General features: G+C 45.8%; 2 protein-coding genes across 2 annotated transcripts in view; one reads left to right on the plus strand and one right to left on the minus strand.

Annotated features, from left to right (window-relative positions):
- The window catches only part of LOC139777755 (uncharacterized), a 185653-nt gene that overhangs the window by 92682 nt on the left and 69933 nt on the right, over nucleotides 1–23038 (plus strand). The window lies entirely within an intron of this gene.
- LOC139777753 (transmembrane protein 184B-like) lies at nucleotides 8673–14205 on the minus strand. Its single transcript, XM_071715354.1, has 5 exons — nucleotides 13535–14205; nucleotides 12636–12850; nucleotides 11924–12518; nucleotides 11691–11842; nucleotides 8673–8897 (listed from the first exon to the last, which is right to left on the minus strand). The coding sequence occupies exons 2-5, from the start codon at nucleotides 12828–12830 to the stop codon at nucleotides 8673–8675; spliced, it is 1167 nt and encodes a 388-aa protein (XP_071571455.1). The 5' UTR covers nucleotides 12831–12850; nucleotides 13535–14205.

Below are 23038 nucleotides of genomic sequence, written 5' to 3' on the forward strand. Positions count from 1 at the left end.
TCTGGTGTCCAACTGCACAGGCCGCGCATTTCGGTGTCCAACTGCACAGGCCGCATTTTTTACGGTGTCCAACTGCACAGGCCGTATTTTTTTCGGTGTCCAGATGATCCGTGTCCAAATAAACCGTTTCCAAATACACGGTGTCCAAACGAACCGTGTCCAATTGAACCGTGTCCAAATAAACCGTGTCCAAATAAACCGTGTCCAAATGAACCGTGTCCAAATGAACCGTGTCCAAATGAACCGTGTCCAAATGATCGTGTCCAAATAAACGGTGTCCAAATGCACCGTGTCTAAATGAACGGTGTCCGAATGCACCGTGTCCAAATAAACGGTGTCCAAATGCCCCGTGTCCAAATGAACATTGTCTAAATGCACCGTGTCCAAATGAACGGCGTCCAAATGAACCGTGGCCAAATAAACGGTGTCCAAATGAACGGTGTCCGAATGCACCGTGTCCAAATGAACGGTGTCCAAATGAACCGTGGCCAAATAAACGGTGTCCAAATAAACGGTGTCCGAATGCACCGTGTCCAAATGAACGGTGTCCAAATGAACGGTGTCCAAATGAACGGTGTCCAAATGAACGGTGTCCAAATGAACGGTGTCCAAATGAACGGTGTCCAAATGAACCGTGGCCAAATAAACCGTGTCCAAATGACCGTGTCCAAATGACCGTGTCCAAATGTACCGTGTCCAAAACACACCTCTCCCAAAAGATTATATAGTCACTGGCAAAACTGGCAAAGAATTGAGTAAGAGCTAAATAAAAAATTATATAAAATATTCAATATCAAAGGAAAAAGTAACAAGCGTAAGAAACCAATAAAACTTAACAATAAAAATGCACTTACATGTTCACAAAACGACAGCGTACAACACACAGTTCTTTACTTCAAACTTACGATCTAAAATGCTTGCTTTCCGGAATTATGACACGAGCAAATGATATTCAAATGCGTGAACTTTGGTTGATTTACTTCGACGCGTATTTAACACTGTTTTGTGCACACGCCATTTGAACTTCGGATGACGTGATATCTATTCCTCTGCTTGGACTTTCATCGCATATTATGTCGTAGTATATAGTATATATTGTAGTATGAGAAAATATGCACAAATGGAAATTTTTAAGCGTACAGCGCAACTGAACAGAAATAACGCAACACCTACCTACAGCGCGACGCCTATACCACATATCATTTCGTCTTGCCAAAAATCGAATAATGGTATCATAATAAAAATATACATAGATGTATTTGGCATTTGACGCTCTTAAATTTTTGCGTTGGAAAAATTGTTATATTTGGCAAAAATAATAGGTGGGGTGGGGTTAAATTAAAAAATTTGACAAATTTGAAAAATCTGATTACGCTATTGTAAAGAGCACAAAAGGCCATAAACATTTCGTATAAATTTTTTTTCGTTACGCCTTATATTTTCGAAGATATTCGCTAAAAACTATAAAATCCGTTATTTTCGAGGAGTTGTTCCAACCCCTAAACGTCGAGATAAGTCGCTAAATAAAAATACGTGTCTAATATTTTTTGATGCTTTAAAACATATCCAAAGCCCATCCAAATCGGTGAGGGACACTTCCGACTGTTCCCTTGTGAGTTATGCCAATTTGAAGTGAGTAGTGCATTTTCAGGACTTTTCTCTAAAAATCTGTATTCTTCCGCCGATATTCTTAACTTTTAAAACTGCTTCGTTGGCAAAATGGTGCAAATAACAAATTGCATTATTCCTACGGAAGTGACGAACAGCGGGATACTTATATCCGCTGTGACACACACACACACACACACACACACACACACACACACGCGCGCGCGCGCGCGCGCGCGCAAGATGTGAGTCCGACTGTATAACCTCCCCGTGAAAGAAGATAATTTAATTTTTTCTCAAAATCGATCAAAGTTATTATGTTTAAAAAGCTCTCACATCACTTAAAATGACCACCGTCATTATCTGTACTGTACAAATTACTCAACTCGAGATGCTCCATATGGTCAGATTTAAATCTTGTGTGAGTGCGTGCGTGTGTGTGTCACAGCGGAGATAAGTATCCCGCGGTTCGTTACTTCCGTAAGAATATTGCAATTTGTTATTTGCACCATTTTATCAACGGAGCAGTTTCAAAAGTTACGAATATTGGCGGCAGAATACAGATTTTTAGAGAAAAAACTTGAAAATTCGACCAAGAAGGTTTTGTCAGGTTTCTACTCGATCGCCATCTCTCGGATGGAGATGGCAACCCACCGAGAGTATCTTGCCTAGTGCGGGGGTATGGTAAGGATAGGTGCGCTCAGGTTCCCACAATAACTATATCTTTTTGGAAGTAAAATCTCGCTTTATATTCTTTATCTATGTACAGGTTTATATACAGGTACTGATTGATCTCTTTGGTATATGTGGAGTAGATGGATGTGCGGGATTGTGTAGGAGATTTATTGTGTAGTGTATTATTGAGTGTGGTGTTAGTCTCCGAACAGCTTTTTTATTAGGGACCTCTTCTTCGCGCTCAGATCCTTCCGCAGGAACAGATCTCGCCCGGAAGTCCTCGGCTTGCCCTTCGGTGTAGTAGGTAGAGGACTCAAGCGGATTCGAGAAGGCCGAGGTCGAGGAGGAGTCCGGAAGACGTGGTCAGTCTGCGTCGCCACAGATATCCCAGGAGTGCTCAAATTGGTCGGAGCGGGTAGAAGCCGGATGCGTGGTACTCGGGTCGGCAGGTCGATAAGGTGTAGCTTCCGCGGCAGAAAAGTCTCCACCTTGGAGATCGGGAACGGACCCTCAGTCTTGACCCCAGGTACAGGAATCGGACTCGGAAAAGGCAGCGCCTTGGTCTCCACCGGATTCGATACTGCCCGTCGGGCTGGGTCGTAACGACCCCGGAAACCTTTCCACGGCAGGGTGTCTGTCGACTCTTACCGAAGAAAGTTAATGCCCTGCAAAGCAGGTATAAACGAAGGCCCAGAGAAATACACTCCGTAATCAAAAGGGTTATTATGTCAGAGGCACGGGTAGTGAGCACGCCCTGACTGGCGATCCTGAGAACGCTGGAAAAACCCTGCTGAGCAGCTCTCGTTATAGGAATCGATGTCGAACTTTAATTACAAGCAAAGGATACTGGTGATGCGCCGCGTAGCGGGCGCGAGTCGAATTCTCTCGCCGCGCGAGCCCGCACTGCCGCCCGCGCCGCGCCCACCCCGCCGCACGTCCGGGCTACCGCCCACAGTGCTATTGGACACATAAAGTTGCACACCGTTCGATTGGACACGTTTTAATTGCGCACAGTTCATTTGGACACATTTCATTTGCGCACAGTTCAATTGGACACCGTTGCTTTTGGACACACAACACATATTATTAACTAATTTAAATAAATAAACGTATATTGCATTGGACACAGTTCTTTTGCGCACAGTTCAATTGCGCACAGTTCAATTGCGCACAGTTCAATTGCGCACAGTTCAATTGCGCACAGTACATTTGCGCACAGTTCAATTGCGCACAGTTCAATTGCGCACAGTTCAATTGCGCACAGTTTAATTGCGCACAGTTCTTTTGCGCACAGTTCTTTTCCACACAGTTCTTTTGCGCACAGTTCTTTTGCGCACAGTTCTTTTGCGCACAATTCAATTGCGCACAGTACATTTGCGCACAGTTCAATTGCGCACAGTTCAATTGCGCACAGTTCAATTGCGCACAGTTCAATTGCGCACAGTTCAATTGCGCACAGTACATTTGCGCACAGTTCATTTGCGCACAGTTCAATTGCGCACAGTTCAATTGCGCACAGTTCATTTGCGCACAGTTCATTTGCGCACAGTTCATTTGCACACAGTTCATTTGCACACAGTTCAATCATGCGTATTTAAAAATTACCACACACACACACACACACACACACACACACACACACACACACACACACACACACGCGCGCGCGCGCGGGGGGGGTGCAAGGGGGGCCTTCGGGCCCCCCCTCCCGCACCGACCTCCGCCGGTAGGCAGGGTGGACCTCTTTCACAACTTAGCATGTACGCTTGTACTGTGCGTAAATGTACTGTGCGCAATTGAACTGTGCGCAATTGAACTGTGCGCAATTGAACTGTGCGCAATTGAACTGTGCGCAATTGAACTGTGCGCAAAAGAACTGTGCGCAATTAAACTGTGCGCAAAAGAACTGTGTCCAATGCAACATACGTTTATTTATTTAAATAAGTTAATAATGTGTTGTGTCCAAAAGCAACGGTGTCCAATTGAACTGTGCGCAAATGAAATGTGTCCAAACGAACTGTGCGCAATTGAACCGTGTCCAATCAAACGGTGCCCAACTTTATGTGTCCAATAACACTGTGTGCAATTGCAACGTGCGCAATTGTACTGTGCGCAACTGAACCTCTCCCGCGAACCATACTACCGGCAGAAAAAGAATCAAAATTGGAAAAGTGGATTATCGATAAAGCAAAAGTAGGCTTTCCAATGCATCCTGAAATGGTGAAAGATGCTGTACAAAGTGTTCTGAAGGAAGATGGTCGAAAGAATCCATTCGACGATGACAGGCCTGGGAAAAAGTGGCTGACTCTGTTTCTCAAACGGAATCCAGAAATAGTCAAACAAAAAACTGAGATTATTTCTCAGGCGAGAGTGGCTGTAACGAAAGAAAAAATACGAGCTTGGTTCGCTAAAGTCATCAAATTCATGGAAGAAGAGGGTGCCGCCGATGTATTGGAAGATGGCAATCGCATATTCAATTGCGATGAGATTGGAATGCACACGTGTCCAAAGACGGGCATTGTTCTCGGTCCAAAAGGATTCAGAAATTTTTACGATTTCGCAAGTGGCCCTGAGAAAAAATCGATCACAGTATTGTGCACATATTCTGCCGCTGGGGATGTGCCAACTCCGATGGTGGTCTACCCTTACACAAGAGGATTCTTAACCATATTGCTGACTCATTTTCCGACGGATGGGCTATCGGTCGTTCTGATTCTGGGTGGATGGTGTAAAGCACTTTTTACGAATACGTGGCAAACGCATTTTATCCGTGGTTAGTGGAAAAGAACATAAAGTTCCCGGTCATTTTTTTCCTTGACGGACACAAATCACATTTGAGTTTCGAACTGTGCACATTCTGCATTGAGTAAGGAATAATTTTGTGCTGTCTACCACCGAATTTCACTCATATCAACCGTGCGACGTATCAATGTTCCGACCGTTGAAAGTTTGCTGGAAAAGAATCGTTAGATCTCGTAAACATGAATCAGGCAAAGCTATTACGAAGGCAAAACTTGTTACCTTGTTTAAAACGGCATTCGACAAATCAGCCAAGAAAGAAACAATTACGAATGGCTTTAGATTAGAGCATGTGGACTCTTTCCATTCAACCCTGATGCGGTTGATTACGCAAAGTGGATCTCAGAACGAAACAAAGTCATACGATGTAGTGTATGTAGGTAGGTTCGAAGGATCTACACTCAAGAATTCACAAAACTTCTTCTTTATTATAAGAGAATATCAAGGCGGTGTAATGTGTTCGCCAGTTTACGATTGTCTGATCTCTCGTGTCCGCTCACGCCTGCGCACCACTTACATATCCGCCTCGAAGCGCCCTTCATGCTCGACGACTATATCGATTGTATCGCATATCGCAACATAACTAGCGCGGCAACTCAACCCTACATAACATACGAAATAAAACATCGAAAGATGTTCCGGCTCCCAACGAATACGCGATAACAAAGAGAGTTATAGAGCACACTTTAGGACCGGATGCAACAGATACACTCATACAAACATACCACGGACTCGACGACTGCGACGATTCCCTATTTAAAGTGTAGAAACTGTGCACGGAAAAATCAAACGGTTCGGATCTTCCCAATATAAATGCGGAAATCCCATCAAGCCAGGAATCTGATCTCAATGTCAATGCTGCAACGGATCAGATACAAGAAATTAGGGCTCCGCATTCTTTGGACGGACTTGGTGCATTGAATGAAGTACCTATCGAGTTTATAGGAAGTGACGTTGATTTTTTCCTGACCGATATTGCAAACGAATTGTAAATTGGATGGATCAAACCTCATGGAATATCCAACCAATCAAGCTCTTATGACATCTACTTACATAATCGAGAGTACTATACTGGAGTCCGAAAATCCCGAAACTAAGGAGACTGATGTACGTAGTGTTCCAGCAGATCAAACGTTCCACAAGATTGACGCAGTTGGGATAAAGGAGACGCCAGTAGAGCAGCCCGAGTCCACAAATCCTATAACCAAAGAGGCTGATGTAACGAGTGTTCCAACAGATCAAACGTCCCACAAGATTGATGCAGCTGAGATGAAGGAAACAGTAGAGGAGTCCGAAAATTCAGAAACCAAAGAGACTGATGTACCACCTAGTGTTCCAGAAGATCAAACGTCTAAGAACAAGCCAACAATTTTGAGCAGCGTGGTTATTCGCCAGGCGTTCCAGACAAGTATCGATGATTCTACTGATAAAATTTGGAATAAACATCTCCATTGGCCCAAAGTTGGCAACAAACCAGTAAAGAAAGGACAACAAAAAGTGCTGACTGAGCAGATACCCTTTGTTTAAAGTTTGAGATGCGAGAGGAGTCTGAGGCGTGAAGTAAAACGCGTGAAACGCGTCTCGTATGTTGTATGACATAATTGAAGGCATGCGCGATTAATACATGGTAACGTATGTGGACTGACACGTTAGCAACGACGTTTGTAAAATTAATAAATCAATAATTAAAAAAAGACTGAGATTTGGTATTGATTTTCTGGGACTCTTGAAGAAGAATTCTTATGAGTAAGAAGTAGTGCGATCTCTGTTCCCTGCTTTGGAAAATTCGGTTCTTCTCGATATTTCTACGTGACCTGACTGACTTCCGATTACGTCACATCATTCTGAGAATTTCTTATTGCATTGGAGAGTGAATCGGGAGTGTCGTGTAGTAGGAAGTAAAGTGCGGTCGGCGTCCGTGGCATCGGGCAGCTAGTTGCAAGTTCGCGTAGGCAAACAAATACATTGGGCGTTATACGCACATTACGTATACTCATTATACGTCACACGGATTATTCGTCTAGCCTGGGTACAGCAACAATCCCCCAATTTTGGTAAAGCATCATCCTCGATGGGTAATCTTATTTACCCTCTTGGACAGATTGTGCGGGAAGGCTGGAAATAATCGTGTAAATGGCAATGTGTGCTTTCAGTTGTCTGAGGCATTGCCATTTTCGCTCGTTACATCGAGCCGAGACGCAAGTTTCTAGCGGAACTTGGGAGGCTCTCACCTTGTCACTCTAAAGCCTTGTGTACACGATACTAGAAATCGGTCCGAATTTCGGTTTAAACCAATGAAACTGCTGCTTTTCTGTAAGAGCTGCAAGTTGATTGGCTTAAACCGAAACTTGGACCGATTTCTAGTATCGTGTACACAAGGCTTAAGGAATCATTACACCGAGAAGCAAGTTCCTTACAGTTCCTGAGAGGTTCTCAACTTTTCCTTTTATTATGACGATTTGTTTCCTAACAATTCACCCCTTGATTTAAGGTATGTTACGTCTGAATCATTAGTAAACGTTGCGCCACATCATGTGAAATATTTATTATTTTAAATGAGTTTTATTCTGAAGTACGATGACGCCGGAGAACTAAGATTATAAAATCGTAACTCGATCCTACATTAAATTATCAAGTCATTTAATTCTATGTGATTCTAGTGTTCACGATATATGAAATAATTATTAAATTAATTGTGTATCAAATTTATTTTGAATTTATGCCTTTAATTGATATTGCTATTTTCTTAGTCAATTCATTTACTATCTAAATATTCTATTCATTTTCTATTATATTTAAATTAAACTTTCATATTAACTTATGTCATTAATTTCGACTATGTTTATGTATCTTAAAATTGACTTAAATTAATTGTAGAATATTACTGAATGTACTTTTATGATAATATAAGTATTAATGCTGATCTATTTTAACTGAAAATGGTGAATTTTGTCTCCGTATCTTTCTCGTAGTAATCTATTACATTGAAGTGGCTTCTGAAAAGATCCCGCTAAAACACCCTTTGCGATTACATTAACAAAATGGAAAAAGATCAAAGAAAAAAACAGAAGGAAGAGGAAAAGTCTAAAAACAAAAACAAAATTAAGAAGGAACCACAAGAAAAGAATAACTCCTGTATAAAAAGAAAGAATGCAGTCGTGAAGAAAGCCAAAGATGTAAACAAAAACAATAATACTGACGAGGATAACGGGATAGATGCAGCATTGCCAGCAGCTCAGAGACGTCGGGTCAAGAATAACTCTGACATGCAATCTTCAACAGTAATCGAAAAAGAGAATACTAAATTACCCTCAAAAAGCGGGGTTAAGAGAAAGGGAGCTGTAAGAACTGCTGTAAAAAAAAACAGAAAAAGATTGAATAATGAAAGTAGTAGCGATATTAGTCCACTTATGTTTCGAAACGGCAGGAAATTTAGAGGAGGAAAGTCTAGGCTCAATCAATCATGAATTTTGTAGAGTGTAACTTGTAATGTGAATAGAGCTTTATTGCATTTTCAGGTACAGTGTGAGATTGTCTTTAGGTTTCTTTAATGCCTGTGCACACAGGCACAGGACTTCTCAAAAAATATGCTAGAACAAGAGCTTTAACTTGGCTGCTTGTCTAGCGTTAAGAGGCCGACCAGGAAGGTCTTCGTCGTAAAAGACCGTTTGGTTATTGTTGGGATCGGTCTTTGCCTCCTTTCCCGGAGTTTTAGGGGCCCGATCGAGGGGTAACTCCGGGATCACTGGGGAGGGCAGGGCCGGCTTGATGGTCTTCTGGTCCTTGCTCCTCTTCTTCTCCTTGCTCCGTTTCGTCTTTGGCTCAGTTTAAGTGCCGATCGTTCTCCATGCGCCCGAAGGTAACGGCCTCAGAGCCCGAGGGTCACCCGGAGCTAGGCTCAGCCCTGGTGGACGGGTGAGTCTCCGGTGTGACTCGGGGAGGCTCACTGGCATGAGCAGCCACCTTGGCTCAGGTGGAGGCGCCGGTTGCCATGCCACCTGCGGTCTCCTGGTAAGGGAGGGCCTCCTGGCTCGCCTCCTTGGTCGTGGTCTTCCTCCGTTGAAGCCTCGTGTAGAGGGGCCCTTAGCTTCTACCACCGCGTGGCGAACTTGTAATGTTCGACGGGTGGGAGGGGCGGACTCTACCGGGTCTAATAGTTGCCTCAAGTCAACCCTCTTTCTTCGCTCTGAAGAGCCGTGGCGATGCTTTGCTCTCTCCAGAATGGAGCTGGATTCGCAATAATTGCTCTCGATCGCTGCTTTCTCCACACCCGGCTTGTTTAATGTCACGGGGGAGTATTCACTGCGAGAGAGAATATTTCCTTGTGGGCAGGCTTGCCCTTATATTCCTTTGTGTCGATATTATTGTACTCGCGAAAGTCAGCCGCCCCGCTGCGACATATGTTACCCGCGTTCGCGGCGCGGGGTGTTGTTGTGCTCGGCGAGGTCGCGCAGAACGGGCTGCCGCGCTAGCCGGCGTGCCGTTCGGACTACGGATCCGAACAACTTACCTACACACATACCTATCACGGCTGTGCCAGAATAAAAGTATAAAATTATCGATAATTAAAGTTCTTAATTATTTTTGTTATATTACTTTATTGAAAAATGTTTGATAATTATTACTGTTAAGACTACAAATACCTACTTTATGTGTAAAATCTTGCGAAATAAATAATACGTCAATACCTATAACTACTTTATTTGATAGTGTTGAGGAACTTCGTTTCTCTATGTGGATTATTGAGAGGATTGAACAATTATCGCTATGTTTACTTTATTCGTATTAGTATACAGAGTACTCAGCGTTTCGCCTTCTGAGAGACACTAAATTCTAAGCAGAACTTGACTTGCGGCTCTCGCATTGCCCGAACGTCCCCGGAGAGACTCAAATGTTTTCTAAACACGAGTACAGTGAGAGACAAGACGCGCGATAAACTCCTTGTATTAATACTACCGCCGTTTGAGCGCTTCTTTCAAATCTCATGCATGCTTAGACTGTCTCGTAACATTTTAAATCGCTCTTTCGGTAGCGCTTTTGTGAAGATATCCGCACGCTGTATCTCAGAGGGCACATACTCTACACATATATCACCATTCTCGGACTTTTGTACTCGTTTGCCATTACCATTACATGATTGTACTCTACTTATGTAATGGTATCTTATATCTATATGTTTTGTGCGCTTGTGAAATTCTGCATTTTTCACAAGCCGAATTGCACTCTGATTGTCTATGTACAACTTTGTTGCACTGACGCACATGCGTCCCAGATCTTTCAATAGTTTTCTAAGCCACATGGCTTCTTTCGTTGCCGCGCAGGCGCGACATATTCTTATTCCGTAGTGCTTAATGTAACGAGTTTCTGCCCTTGAGAAAACCACGTGATCGGACTGTTTGATAGATAGAAAACATATCCCGATGTCGAACGCCTCGTTTCTATGTCATTTGCAAAACCTGTATCAGAATAGCCTACAAGACTCAAATCTCTACCGCCGCTTTGATACTCTATTCCAAATTGAATTGTACCGTTTATGTACGCGAGGATTCTTTTAACCGCGTGCCAATGTGACTTGTTGTGATTTCTCGTGAATTTACTTACAGTATTCACCGCAAATGCTTTATCTGGTCTCGAGACTACTGCTAAAAACATTAGAGAGCCTACGGCCTCTCTGTACGGTACGTTTATCATTTGCTCGTCCCCTTTTTCGACTGGAAATAGAGATGCGTGCGGATCTGCCGGCACACCAATCGCTTTCAAATCGCTCATTTTAAATTTTTTGATTACTTTTCGCGCGTATGGCGCTTGATGAATTGAGAGTATGGCGTAATTTAGCCACTTTATAATCGGCTTCGCTTGCCGTGTGTTTGCTCGCTCACCGAGGATAGGAGGCGCAATGTAGTGGAGCCGTAAATGACGAGAAGTTGCTGTACGATATTTACATATGTTTATTCCTATCTAATATGTACAGTTTGATTGGAGAGTCTTATGTGGCCCTGATAAGGGCCGTTTGATTCCCTTTTAAGGCGGGAGGCCCTCACGCCAGACAAGGTACGGCGATGTCTGTGTCCGGTGGAGCGGCTGGCACGGTCCCCACTGGCCGGGCTTCCTCCAAGCCGGAGGTGTCCCGGGAGGCACGTAGGAGGACCGGCGGTCGAGAGCCGGACCGTCTGTCTGCGTTGCTCGAGTGCCTGTTAGACCTGGGATGTCCGTTTGCACTCCTCTCTCGGTGGTAGGTGTCTCTCACTCGCTGTCTGTTTGCGCCTCTGAGTCGCTGGTGCGAGGCCGGACCTGAAGGCCCCGATGGACTCGGGCCGAGGGTATGGTCTGCGTCCCCTGTGTGTACTGATCTCTAGGCGATAGTGACAGCGGCAACAGCAACGGAGGCACCGTCCAGCGAGGAGAGGTGTAGCGTCGGAGCCGTATATCCCAGGTGGTCAGCAGGGCTCGTGGAGGCCTAGTGGTCGGCCACGGTGGCGGGTCTAGGCGTATGAGTTTCCACGCAGCAGGGCGTATGTTTTGCGGCTGCTCCGGTTGTTTCGGCGGCAGCAAGGTGCGGGAAGTCGGTGGCTTTGTACGTCTCCACTGAGGCAGCGTTCGCCGATTACCAAAACGCTCTCGTTCAGCAGCTTCCTTGATGGAGGGCTGTTGAGTGAGAACAGCTGAAGATGCCTTCGCTGCCGGCCGCTCGTTGATTGACCCAGACTGTTTATAACGGGCGAAATGACATTTGCTTTCTCCAAGATGGCTAAGAGAACTCCTGCGTGGAATGGAAAAGTGCTTGTTGCAATTGTTATACTTGATACGCGCGTATTTACAAGCGTTTAATTTCAGATGTTACCTTGCCAGAACGACAAGAAGATGACGCTCTTGACTGTACAAAATTTGAGCACAGGCTCGAACGGCGTCAGTAGATCTCTCGTAGCGAAATAGAACAGAAACAGCCCATAAAGCGCAAGCGACACGCTGATGTTGTAGATTATCGTGATGTAAATGTAGCCACCGTCGGGTGACCAATCTCCGTCTCTGTAATGGCCGAAGGCTTGCAGAAATATGATGACAAACGCCATCACTGGCTTAACCAGGCAAAACTGTAAAGTGGCTTGCTTGCAGAATCTCAGGAAGCCGATGGTGTAGGTCTTCCCGACCAGGCAACAGGTGCCGTACAGGCAACTGGAGCGTATCGGCTTGCCCCTGATCTCGGACATGATGTTGCCCTCACCGCCTAGGTACTCGTAGCACAGCGACAGAAAGTTATATATAACAAACGCCTCGTAACAGTCTCGCACGGTGAAAAAGTAAACGTAGTAGCTCTCGCTGTTGAAGAACAGCAACGAGATCCAGGAGTAAATAGCGTAGATGGGCACGATGAACAAAATTCTCACTATCCATCTCTGCTCCGTGGGATTCGTGTACCACCTTAGATGCTGGTAGATCTGCAAACAGGGAGGGCAGAGAGAAATGACAGCTGACAGCTGACAGCTACGCCGCGAATCATCGAACGCGTCTCGTTGTATCGCCTCTCGACGTATCGCCTACCGACAATTCCGTACCTGTTGGCAAGTGAGAAAAAGCGCCACGAACACGAACACACCGGCGATGACCTGGGCCGCGCGGGTCTGCAGGAAGATCGGCGTCCCTTCCTTCGGGAGATCCGCCGCCAAGTCGCTGACGTCGGTGGTCGTTGACATCTTGTCAAGTGGATTCACGTACGTGGCGTGCGTCCCTGTGACCCCGACACCATTCATACGTCAACCTGCTGCTGGCACTACCCGCGCAAACACAGTTGATTAATTTCTCGTGACGCCAGGACGACGAGACGCGACGTTGACGCGTTTCCGCGTCGTATCCGTTACGAGTTACGACGTTCGACGCGGAGGAGTCATCGCGCGATCGCTCGCGTAATTTCACGAGCGCGAGGACGCCCGCGGCGGAGAGCGGAGAGGAGCGGAGGGAGTGGGAGAGGGAGAGGGGGGGAGGAGGAGCACAGGAGGACAAAGGAGAAGGAGAGAAAGAAAGCGCGTGCGACTCGACCGCGCGAACGTGGGACGGGACGGACACTCGCGGGTAAATCGATACACGTACGTGCGTAAAACGGAGGATCGCGGAATATCTCGCCGTGCGAGGTGCGAGTTTCTCGGGACAGTCGGGACTCGCTTTCGGGACGAAGAACACAGGCGCGGCCGACGGGGAGGGAGAAGGAAAATCCGAGCTAATCGTCACGTTATCGTAAACATAAAAGCTCGTTCTCACGTAACCGTAACGTTGCTGTGCTGTTGCGCGAATTCAGCGGAATCGGGCCGACTTGGGTCGCGAATCGAGACGCAACAATCGGGTCGCGCTGACGCAAGTCCCGCCGCTCGCGGATTCTTTTCTTTCTCTCTCTCTCACACACACACACACACATACACACACACTCTCTCTCGCTCTCTTTCTCGTTTTAGCAACGTACCCGTGCCCCCATTCGCGAAGTCCTCTCCAGATTTTGCAGCATACGCACGCTCGGCGTACCCTCTCCCTCTCCCCGCGAGCTGTCCCGTTTACGTCGCCTCGCTCCCGCTGTCACGACGGCCGCCTTTCGACGCGGGGACTACAGCAGCTGCCGGCCTCTCTCTATTATTGGCGATTGTCGATAAATCGCGCGCCTCGAACGCGCTCCGCGAGCCACCTGAGCCGGAAGACGGTGTCCGTCGTTTACGGGCGACGCACAAACACACCGTACATAAACGCAGCTATGGTGGAATTAATCGCTCCTCCGCGAATCGTTCCACTCGCGTTCGCGACTCACGACAGTCACGACTTCTGCTGCCCGCACTCGCGCACTCCCGCGCTCGCGGCACTCTCCGTCCGCGGATGGAGTATAAGCTGTATCGTTCACTTCCGAAAGCGCTCTGGGCAGTCTGGGCTCTCCCGACGCGTATCACGGTACAACGGCTCCGGAAGAGATCGGGGAGAGCACCGGACCGGACGGCGGATCGTTGTCCCTTTCGCGAGATTCTCGGCGTCGGCGATCGCGAGATCGAGCGACGCGAAAACGCACGGTACACGGTACGCGAACCTGTTTTTCCCCGAGCGAGCCAACCCTTCGCCTTCTCGCTTCTCGCCGCCGAGCCGATCCCGCAACGGTTTCACTCCCACCCCACCACGCGTGCGTGCGCCGATTGTGTGTGTACTCCGCTGCTCGCGCCTCGCCGCCCCCCGCCCATACACGAACCTGCCGCCCGCCGAGAAACTGGGAAATCGTTTCCGCGCAAGGCGACGCGACGCGACGCCGCGACGCCCCGTCTTGCTCTTTCTTTCTTTTTTCCTTGCCTGCCCGCAATCACTGCTGTAAAAGGAATAAACGAGGGAGAAAATCTTTTTTTTTTTTTTTTCGATATCAGTATCGGACTCGATTGCTCCTGCAACAATTGACGAGGATAGAATTGTTGAGACACTTCTCAGCGATTGTTCGACAATTATCTCGTTGACGAGTTATATACAAGTCCTCGTTGAATTTTCCTTACGAGAAAGTCAGCCGCCTAGCGGTGAAAGCTTGTTGTAATCCTTGTATTGAGGTCATGCCGGTAGCACGTGTTCGCCGCGCGCGGCCGGCTGCTGTGCCGCTGGCGCGCTCGCTCCCGGCAGGACGCGGACAACGGGTTGCCGCTTGGCAGGGGCGCGCTCGTATGCGATCGGTGTGGCGGTTGAGTCACCGTTTGCCAGGGCGCTCATAGCCGCCACAGAGAGCGACTTACTTTTTCTGTTTCGCGTTATTTGCAGGTCAACAAATGTTTTCCCGTTGCCTATCGTAATGTCGAATGTTTTGCTTAATTCGTTCAATACAGTCTCTAGAATGTTTTTTGACTTCGCTGCGCCTAGACCGTCGTCGACAAACAATGCGAGATACACTATTTCACCATTTATTTTTCCAACAAAAATCCACTGATCCGCTTCAGTAGCTTTATACTCATACTGGTTCAAAAACTTTGCGAATTTTTTGTTCCAGCATCGCGGAGCTTGTTAATAGTAATTTTATTAACTTGCACACATCACTTTTTGTCGGTCTTTCTCTTCCTTCTTCTTCGACGATGAGGCCTTCGGGGATCTCCATGAAGATGTCTTCCTTCAGTTCGCCATATAAAAATGCAGTTTGCACGTCAAACTGCAGAAGCTCGAGATCATCCTCTGCCATTATTGCCAGTAAGGCCCGAAGTGAGTCATAGCGAACGACAGTGCAAACGTCTCCGTGTAGTCTATGCCTTGTCTCTGCATGAAGCCCCTTGCACAGAGCCTCGCCTTGAATTTCTGAGTTTTTCTTTCCGGATCTTCTTTTACTCGAACATCCATTTTGAGTCGATAGTCTTGTGTTTTGATGGTCTTGGTACGAGTGTCCACATGTGATTGCGCTCGTGCGCTTGTAGCTCTTCCTTAACAGCACGTGCCCACTGCGTGGCGTCCTTGCTGTTCATTGCCTCGTCATATGTGTTTGGTGTGACGTATTCGGCAATATATACTTCTAATCTGTCTGGCATTGTCAGTCTCGCTCGATCTCTCAGAGCTCGACCTTCTTTATCAATTTCTGGCTGTGGCTCGGCCCAATTGTTTTTATCCGGAACTTCTTCGAACTCATCTTTTTCATACTCGGATTCATCGGAGATTACCTGGATGTTGTGCTTGTTACCTTTTTCAGGGATTTTAGATCGTCGCAGCACTATATCTTCTTTCTGCTTGCTCAAGGATCATCTTTGATTTCTCGATCTTTTCGTTGGACGTCATATCGCGTGACACGCTGACTTTCTTCGTATCATGATCGTAGACTCGATAATTTGTTGCGTCATCCTGATAACCTACGAATACTTTTGACTTCGCGCGCGCGTCAAACTTTTTCGTAAATTGCTTGGGCACATGGACATATGGTTGAGACCTGAAAATACCAGATTTGGTTTTCTGCCGACTCACAACTCGTAAAGCGTAGCCGAATTCGCCAAGGATGTTGTTCGATTTAATACGTAAACTGCCGTATTGATTGCCTCGGCCCACAGAAAAGTCGGTAGATTTTTCGAGAGTAGCATCGATCGCGCACTTTCTACAATGGTTCTATTATCCCTTTCTGCCCTTCCGTTTTGCTCAGGAGTGTACGGAGCGGTATTCTCTTTCTTGATACCTTTTTCGATTAGATATTTGCTCATCTTCTCATTACAGAATTCGCTTCCGTTATCTGATCGAAGAACTTTTATCGATTTTCCAAATTTATTTTTAATGAGCTGCGCGTACTCTTTAAATTTGTCGTACACCTCCGATTTGTGCTTGATAAAATATACGTGTTGAAAACCGGACGAGTCGTCTTTAAACGTTAAAAAATATCGCGCACTATTTAGCGAATCGACGGACATTGGTCCGCACACATCTGTGTGTATTTTCTCATCTGGCTCCGTCGTCGCTCTCTCGACGCGTTACTTAAAGGGTAGACGATGAGATTTATCGAGTTGGCATGCCTCGCAGAAGAAATCGTCTTTTTCTGTTATTGACACTCCTTTTACTAGCCCCTTTTCGACCAGTTCGCGTATTGCACGCTTTCCAATGTGTCCCAGACGTTTGTGTCGAACACGTAGATTCGTTGCGGAAACATTCGCTTCTTCGGCTTTCCTTGGCAGCTCCACTTTAAACAGCATTCGGTAAATCTTGTTGCTTTATTCCAGACGCAACCACCGCACCGTCTCTCTCTAAATTCACTCGACCTTTTTCGAACACCACTTTATATCCTTTTTCCATGCACGCTTCGACCAAAAACAAGTTTTTCTTAAGCTTCGGTACGTACAGAACATTCTCTATGCACGATTTTTCCCACGCGCCGTTAACGAGTTTTCTTATGTTCATTTTCCCTGTCCCTGGCGAAAATAAGAAGCTTTATAAAGCGTTGACAACTGTTCAATGAAGGTTTTTTGAGAGTTTATACGCTTTCAAACTTTATAAGAACGCTTACACAACGCCGTTGGGTTTTGAACGCTTCCAGAACGCTTATAAAACGCTGTATATAACGTTTCATGAAAGTTCTGGAATGCTGATGCAACGCTTTTCAGAGAACGCTCAGTAAACGCTGAAACGCATTCGTGCAGAGAGTTTGCTGTCAGACTTTTCAAACGTTTAGCAAACGCTTTTTCCAACGCCGTAAGACAAGCGTTTTCACTCCGTTCAGCAAACGCTCTTCCGATGTGGCGAATTGTAGAAGCGCAGTGAACGTTTTGTAAGGCGTTAACGCAAACGGCTTGGAGACGCCCAAGAAACGCTTTTCCCGACTCCGTAGCACAAGCGTTTTCCCTCCGTTCAGCAAACGTTCTTCTAACAATGCCGCTAGGCGGCGCATCTTTCTCGCATTTAAAATACATCCAGCCGCGTATATAAGCAGACCCCCTGCAAGGCGAAAAGCAGATTTTAACATTTAACGCTCTTTACGCCGTTTCATGTAACGACAAGAGTAAACGCCCGTTAAACGCTTAATAGAGGCTGCACGCAGTTTCCAATGATGAAAGCAAACGCTTTCGACTTATTAAACGCTTAACAGAGGATCTCTAAATGTTTTAAAGAACTCTCAGCAAACGTCATACGTCATGTAAACGCTGTGCAAACTCTCAAAAACGCTATATACAAACGCCTTTCAAACGTTGCAGCGTTGTAATTTCCGCTCTACGAACTCTCTACTGACCGTTTCTAAACTCTCAACGAACTTCCGCAAACGCTCACGTAAACGTCAAACAAACGTTTATGAAACTTCTCATTTTCGCCAGGGGTGCCGACGACGTCGCACTCTTCGTTGTCGCCAAGTACTACGGTCCCGCTGCGCGGATCTGCACGGTACTCCGAAAGCCACTCGCGCCGAAATGTCATATGAGCAGATGCTCCACTATCGGTAAGCCATATCTCCTTTTGATGGGCCTTTTTCAGCTCCCTCACTGACTCACACGTTGACTTTGAGCATTTACCCCTTTTATTATCAACGCTCGTTTTGGTTAGATTCCGATAACTTTGGCGCCTTAATTTGACGATGGTTTCTGGCAGTACTTTTAACGCTGAACAAAATATTATATAGGTCTTATAGGGCTAACCGCTCTGGTTTTCGAGATATACAGTGTTAAAATTGGTAAAACTTTAGATTAAGGGCGACCTCACCGATTTCAATGACCTTGATATATGTTGTCCATATGAAACGAGGTGCCACATGGGTTTACAACTTTTCAAGCGTGGAAAGCCGACGCATGTACTTTGAAGGCACACTATGTATCTAGTTTAACAATAGTGGAGTCCCCCGCAGGGGGGCGAAACCTACTGCCTCCACGCATACACTTTCCACGCGAAACAAGGTGCCACATGGGTTTATAACTTTCCACGCGTGAGTCCCTCTCCCGTCCTGCTATATTTTTCAAACTTTTTTTGTTAATAACTTTTTAATAAACAACGAGCGACGATTAATTATAAGAAAAAGTTACTCAGAATTATGTCCTTGACAACATATATCAAGGTCATTGAAATCGGTGAGGTCGCCTTTAATCTAAAGTTTTACCAACTTTAACACTGTATATCTCGAAAACCAGAGCGGTTAGCCCTATAAGACCTATATAATTTTTTGTTCAGCGCTAAAAGTACTACCAGAAACCATCGTAAAATTAAAGCGCCAAAGTTATCGGAATCTTGCCCTCGCGTTTCTTTCGCCGACAAATGCACAGTCACACGAATCTTTTTCTTCTGACTCGCTTTTCCCGCGTTTTTCTTTGCACTCACTCGCGAAGTGCCCTTTTTCATGACACTTCCAGCACTCAATATTTCTTTTAGATCTTTTTTTTTTTCTTATTGTCAGCATTTTTTTCTTTCGATCCTGTAACGATACTAGAAGAGCACTTGCACCATCGTCATCCGATTTCAGTCGAGCTTCTTCGCTGATTAATCTTGCTTGCAGATTCTCAAGCGTTTGTCGAGCAGGATTGACACTATCCCACGCCGTTCGTAACGTACTATATTTCGTCGTCAAGCTAGCTAGCAATTTCGCTGCTATTGCGTTATTTGTAACGCTTGCACCAAGATCGATCAAGTTAGCGGCCATATTCTGCACTGTAGCTATATGCTGCTTCATCGATTCTTCGGGCGACATCTTGTACTCAAGGAATTTTTGCAAAAAAACCATTTTATTTGCTTCGGATCTCTGCTCATGCAATAAGCACATCTTTTCCCACATCTGTTTTGCCGACGTGCACACCAAGAGCGGGTCTAGCCTCTTAGGTTCCACCGTTGAGAAAATCAAAAACGGCGCGGCGGCGTCGTCACTTTCCCACTTTTTTGCTGCTTCTGACTGTAGATCGGCCGGCCTTACTCTGAGACCATCCACAACGTCCGTAATGCGACTCATACAAAATAATGCTTAATGGGAACGGCGCCTGCCACTCTTAGCCGCTAGGGACGCTAGCGAAATTGGAGACGCACCGAGCTGTCACCGAGTACCGAGCATATCGTTAACGAGAAAAGCTGTGTACATAAACGTGAATATTTCGGAATTTTTTAACATGCCGGGAATGTGTGTGGCATATAGATGTAAAAATAAGGGAGAGAATCGGTGTCCGAGGGATAAGATAATGAAAAAACGGTGGATTATTGCTATAAAACGCGAGAATTTATATCCGAATACAAATTCGCGACTAAACATATGTTTCATTATATGTCTATTAATTTTATTGTAAACTCACTACTTTCAAAGCCGGTGGTAATATAATCCTCAGGTCTAAAGTGGTTTGTGCACAGTCGCGAATTTGTATTCGGACTTGTATAAATCCTCGCGTTTTATAGCAGTGATCCGCCGTTTTTTCATCATCTTGTCTCTCGGGAACCGAAGATCCCTTATTTTTACATCCATATGCCACACACATTCCCGCCATGTTAAAAAATTCTCCAAACCTCTCCACTCATTAAACGTAAACATTATGACACGTTTCCAATTTCGGTGCTGCCCTCTGCGCTGAGCTTGTCAAATCGCCATTTTCATTGAAATTTCCATGCTTAGAAATTACTCCCGTCAAATTTCGTAACATGCCTGGCTGAGATATCTCCCGACATGACCAATACAAGTTCATGCACCGTCACTCGAAACTCGCACACGCGGTTGGCCCACAATAGCCGTCGCGCTCTGTACCCGGTATATCGCAAATAGTCTTTCACGTCCTCTCCCCTTTTACACTAGACAACTCAGCGCAGTACAGGTGGACCTGGGCCCATAACCTGAGAAACTTTGTTTCTCTATGTTTGTGGATTATTGAGAGGAAATTATCGTTACGTTTACTTTATTCATATTAGTATACAGAGTACTCAGCCTTTCGCCTTCTGAGACACTAAATTTTAAGCAGAACTTGGCTTGCGGCTCTCGCATTCCCCGGAGAGACCCGGATGTTTTCTAAACACGAGTACAGTGAGAGACAAGACGCGCGATAAACTTTTTGTATTAATAGAGTGTTCATTCACTGGATTTTGCTGTTCATTCACTGGATTGGTCTGTTCAATAACTGGTGCAGAAGCTGTTCATTGATTGGGTCCGAGTGTTCAATTACTGGGGGAACTGCTATTTTCACTTTCAATAGGGTTTTTTATATATATTTCTGTTCGAATAATACGTTTTAACGAGCTAATCCAAATATTTAGGATATAATATGTCGAATAGAATTGGTTTTGTCAGTCCATAACCATTCAGTACAAAGAAAACCTTTCCCAAAACTGACCGTGCGCTTAATTGTGCATTCACTGGTGCACTCACCCTAGACCTCGTTCCGCGTAATTTAATGATTGGTAAAGAAATTGTGCGCAAACGAACTGTGCGCAATTGAACAGTGCGCAATCGAACTGTGCGCAATCGAACTGTGCGCAATCGAACCGTGCGCAATTGAACTGTGCGCAATCGAACTGTGCGCAATTGAACTGTGCGCAATTGAACTGTGTGCAATTAAAATCTGTGTAATTGAATTGTGCGCAATTTTGGGTCTAATAGCACAGTGTGCAATTGCAACGTGATGATAATGGTGATGACGATATTCGGATGATATCATCGATCGCCGCCGTAAGGACATTATTATCTCTCGTGTGCTCCGAGTCATTCAACATCTCATATGTCGTACACTCGCGCGCATTATCGCTGTTGCCGTCATACGTGCAATCTGATGGTGATTTCTGTTGTATTTTTGAAATGAACAAGAATGGTTGTGATCGAGATTTTTATTCTGTGCTCGGACATACAGAGAGAACGGCTGTTACGTAGCGCGACTATCGTACGTCTCACGAGACGCTCGCGTGCACACACGCAAGCACGCTCGCTCTTCAGTGCTACCAACGCACGGTACACGCAGCGCCGCGAGTGCCCCAGATTACGCTAGATCGGAATCGCATATCCTACAATTTCTTCTTCTCGAAAATCAAGCAATTGTCCGTCTTGATCCAGAACGCGTTAGATCTGTAACTCACCGCGCGATGATTGGTAGGTAAATGATCTGTGCGGCCAATATCTTATATCCTGGTGATACGCTCAGAGAAAATTCATGTATCGTATGAACGCGTTTGTCGTTGTTGTGCGCACTCGCATTACACTCCAAGCGGATAATGTTTACTTTGATGATATTAATCGTATGTTCGTTTCGTGCCACTGTCTCGGCTGTAATATACGCTTCGACGAGAATCTCAGCAGCGATCAAATATTGTCGGGTTCGTTAAAGTTCACTCTGAAAGCGAACTTAATCTCGCTCTTTATCGTATTGTAATTAGCATGGAGCACTATCGGGTATTCTACAGCCTCGTCCTCATCCTCGTCACAGTTCGCATGAACGGTCTCCTCTCGCGCGACATCCGCGACCGATGTAATCGTGATCGCTGGAACGAACTATGCGTCATGGACGTTTCCGTAAAATTTCACGTTTCAAAATCTCATGTATGGCTCGTAACTCGTACGATTCTTTGGGAATTGTAATTTCCGTATCATCCGTCTAAATAAAATTTATTATTCGAGGAATTCACGTTCAGTGTTGTATGATAAGTCACAAAATCCGTTAGACCGAGTTCGTAGTTACTGTCGCTCAAATCCACGGCAGAAAAGTAATGTACCGCGAGGATGCTCTTCCCGGTCAACGTGAACGTCAAAAACATGTCGGGGAAACCGTCTCCACGGCGCACCGTCAGGCTTTCAATTAATCATTGATCGTCCGAAGAAACAGCAGGCATAAATGTCCAGATGCCCTGATCGTAACGTTGAACGGGTGTACGATTGTACTCTATCTTCGTCACGTTTGGCCCGAAATATCGCAATAATTCATTCGGCGGTCGAAGATTACCGAAATTATTGAAATACATCACGCGGTTTCCTCTCTTTGCGTACGCTACCCAATGAGTACCGGGACTCGCTGCATCGTTCAAATTTACAATACCGCTCTCGTTTTGAGTGAGTCCCGATTGCGCACATTACCAATCCGACACGACAATATTTCTCGATCGGACACATTCCCGATTGAACACAGTCTCGATCGGACACAGTCCCAATCAGACACAGTCCCGTTCGGACACAGTGTCGATCGGACACAGTCCCGTTCAAACACAGTCCCGTTCGGACACAGTGCCGATTGGACACAGACCCGTTCGAACACAGTCCCGTTCGGACACAGTGCCGATCGGACACAGGGACCCCATAACGAAAATATTTGAAATCCTACTAGTTTGGAACTTGTTTCGCTCTACTGCACATGGGGGTGTGAATGGACCTCGCTTCACGTGGTAAGTGAAAACCTATTCGGGACTGTATCCGATCGGGACTGTGTCCGAACGGGACTGTGCCCGATCGGCACTGTGTCCGAATGTAACTAAATGTGTCCGATAGCGACTGTGTTCGATCGAGTCTGTGTCCGAACGGAACTGTGTCCGATAAAGACTATGTCCGATCGAGACTGTGTCCAATCGGGAA

This window comes from Temnothorax nylanderi, unplaced genomic scaffold (genome assembly GCF_030848795.1).
Source record: "Temnothorax nylanderi isolate EJ_2023f unplaced genomic scaffold, tnyl_v1.0 TNYL_tig0161_pilon, whole genome shotgun sequence".
In the NCBI taxonomy this organism is placed as follows: domain Eukaryota; kingdom Metazoa; phylum Arthropoda; class Insecta; order Hymenoptera; family Formicidae; genus Temnothorax; species Temnothorax nylanderi.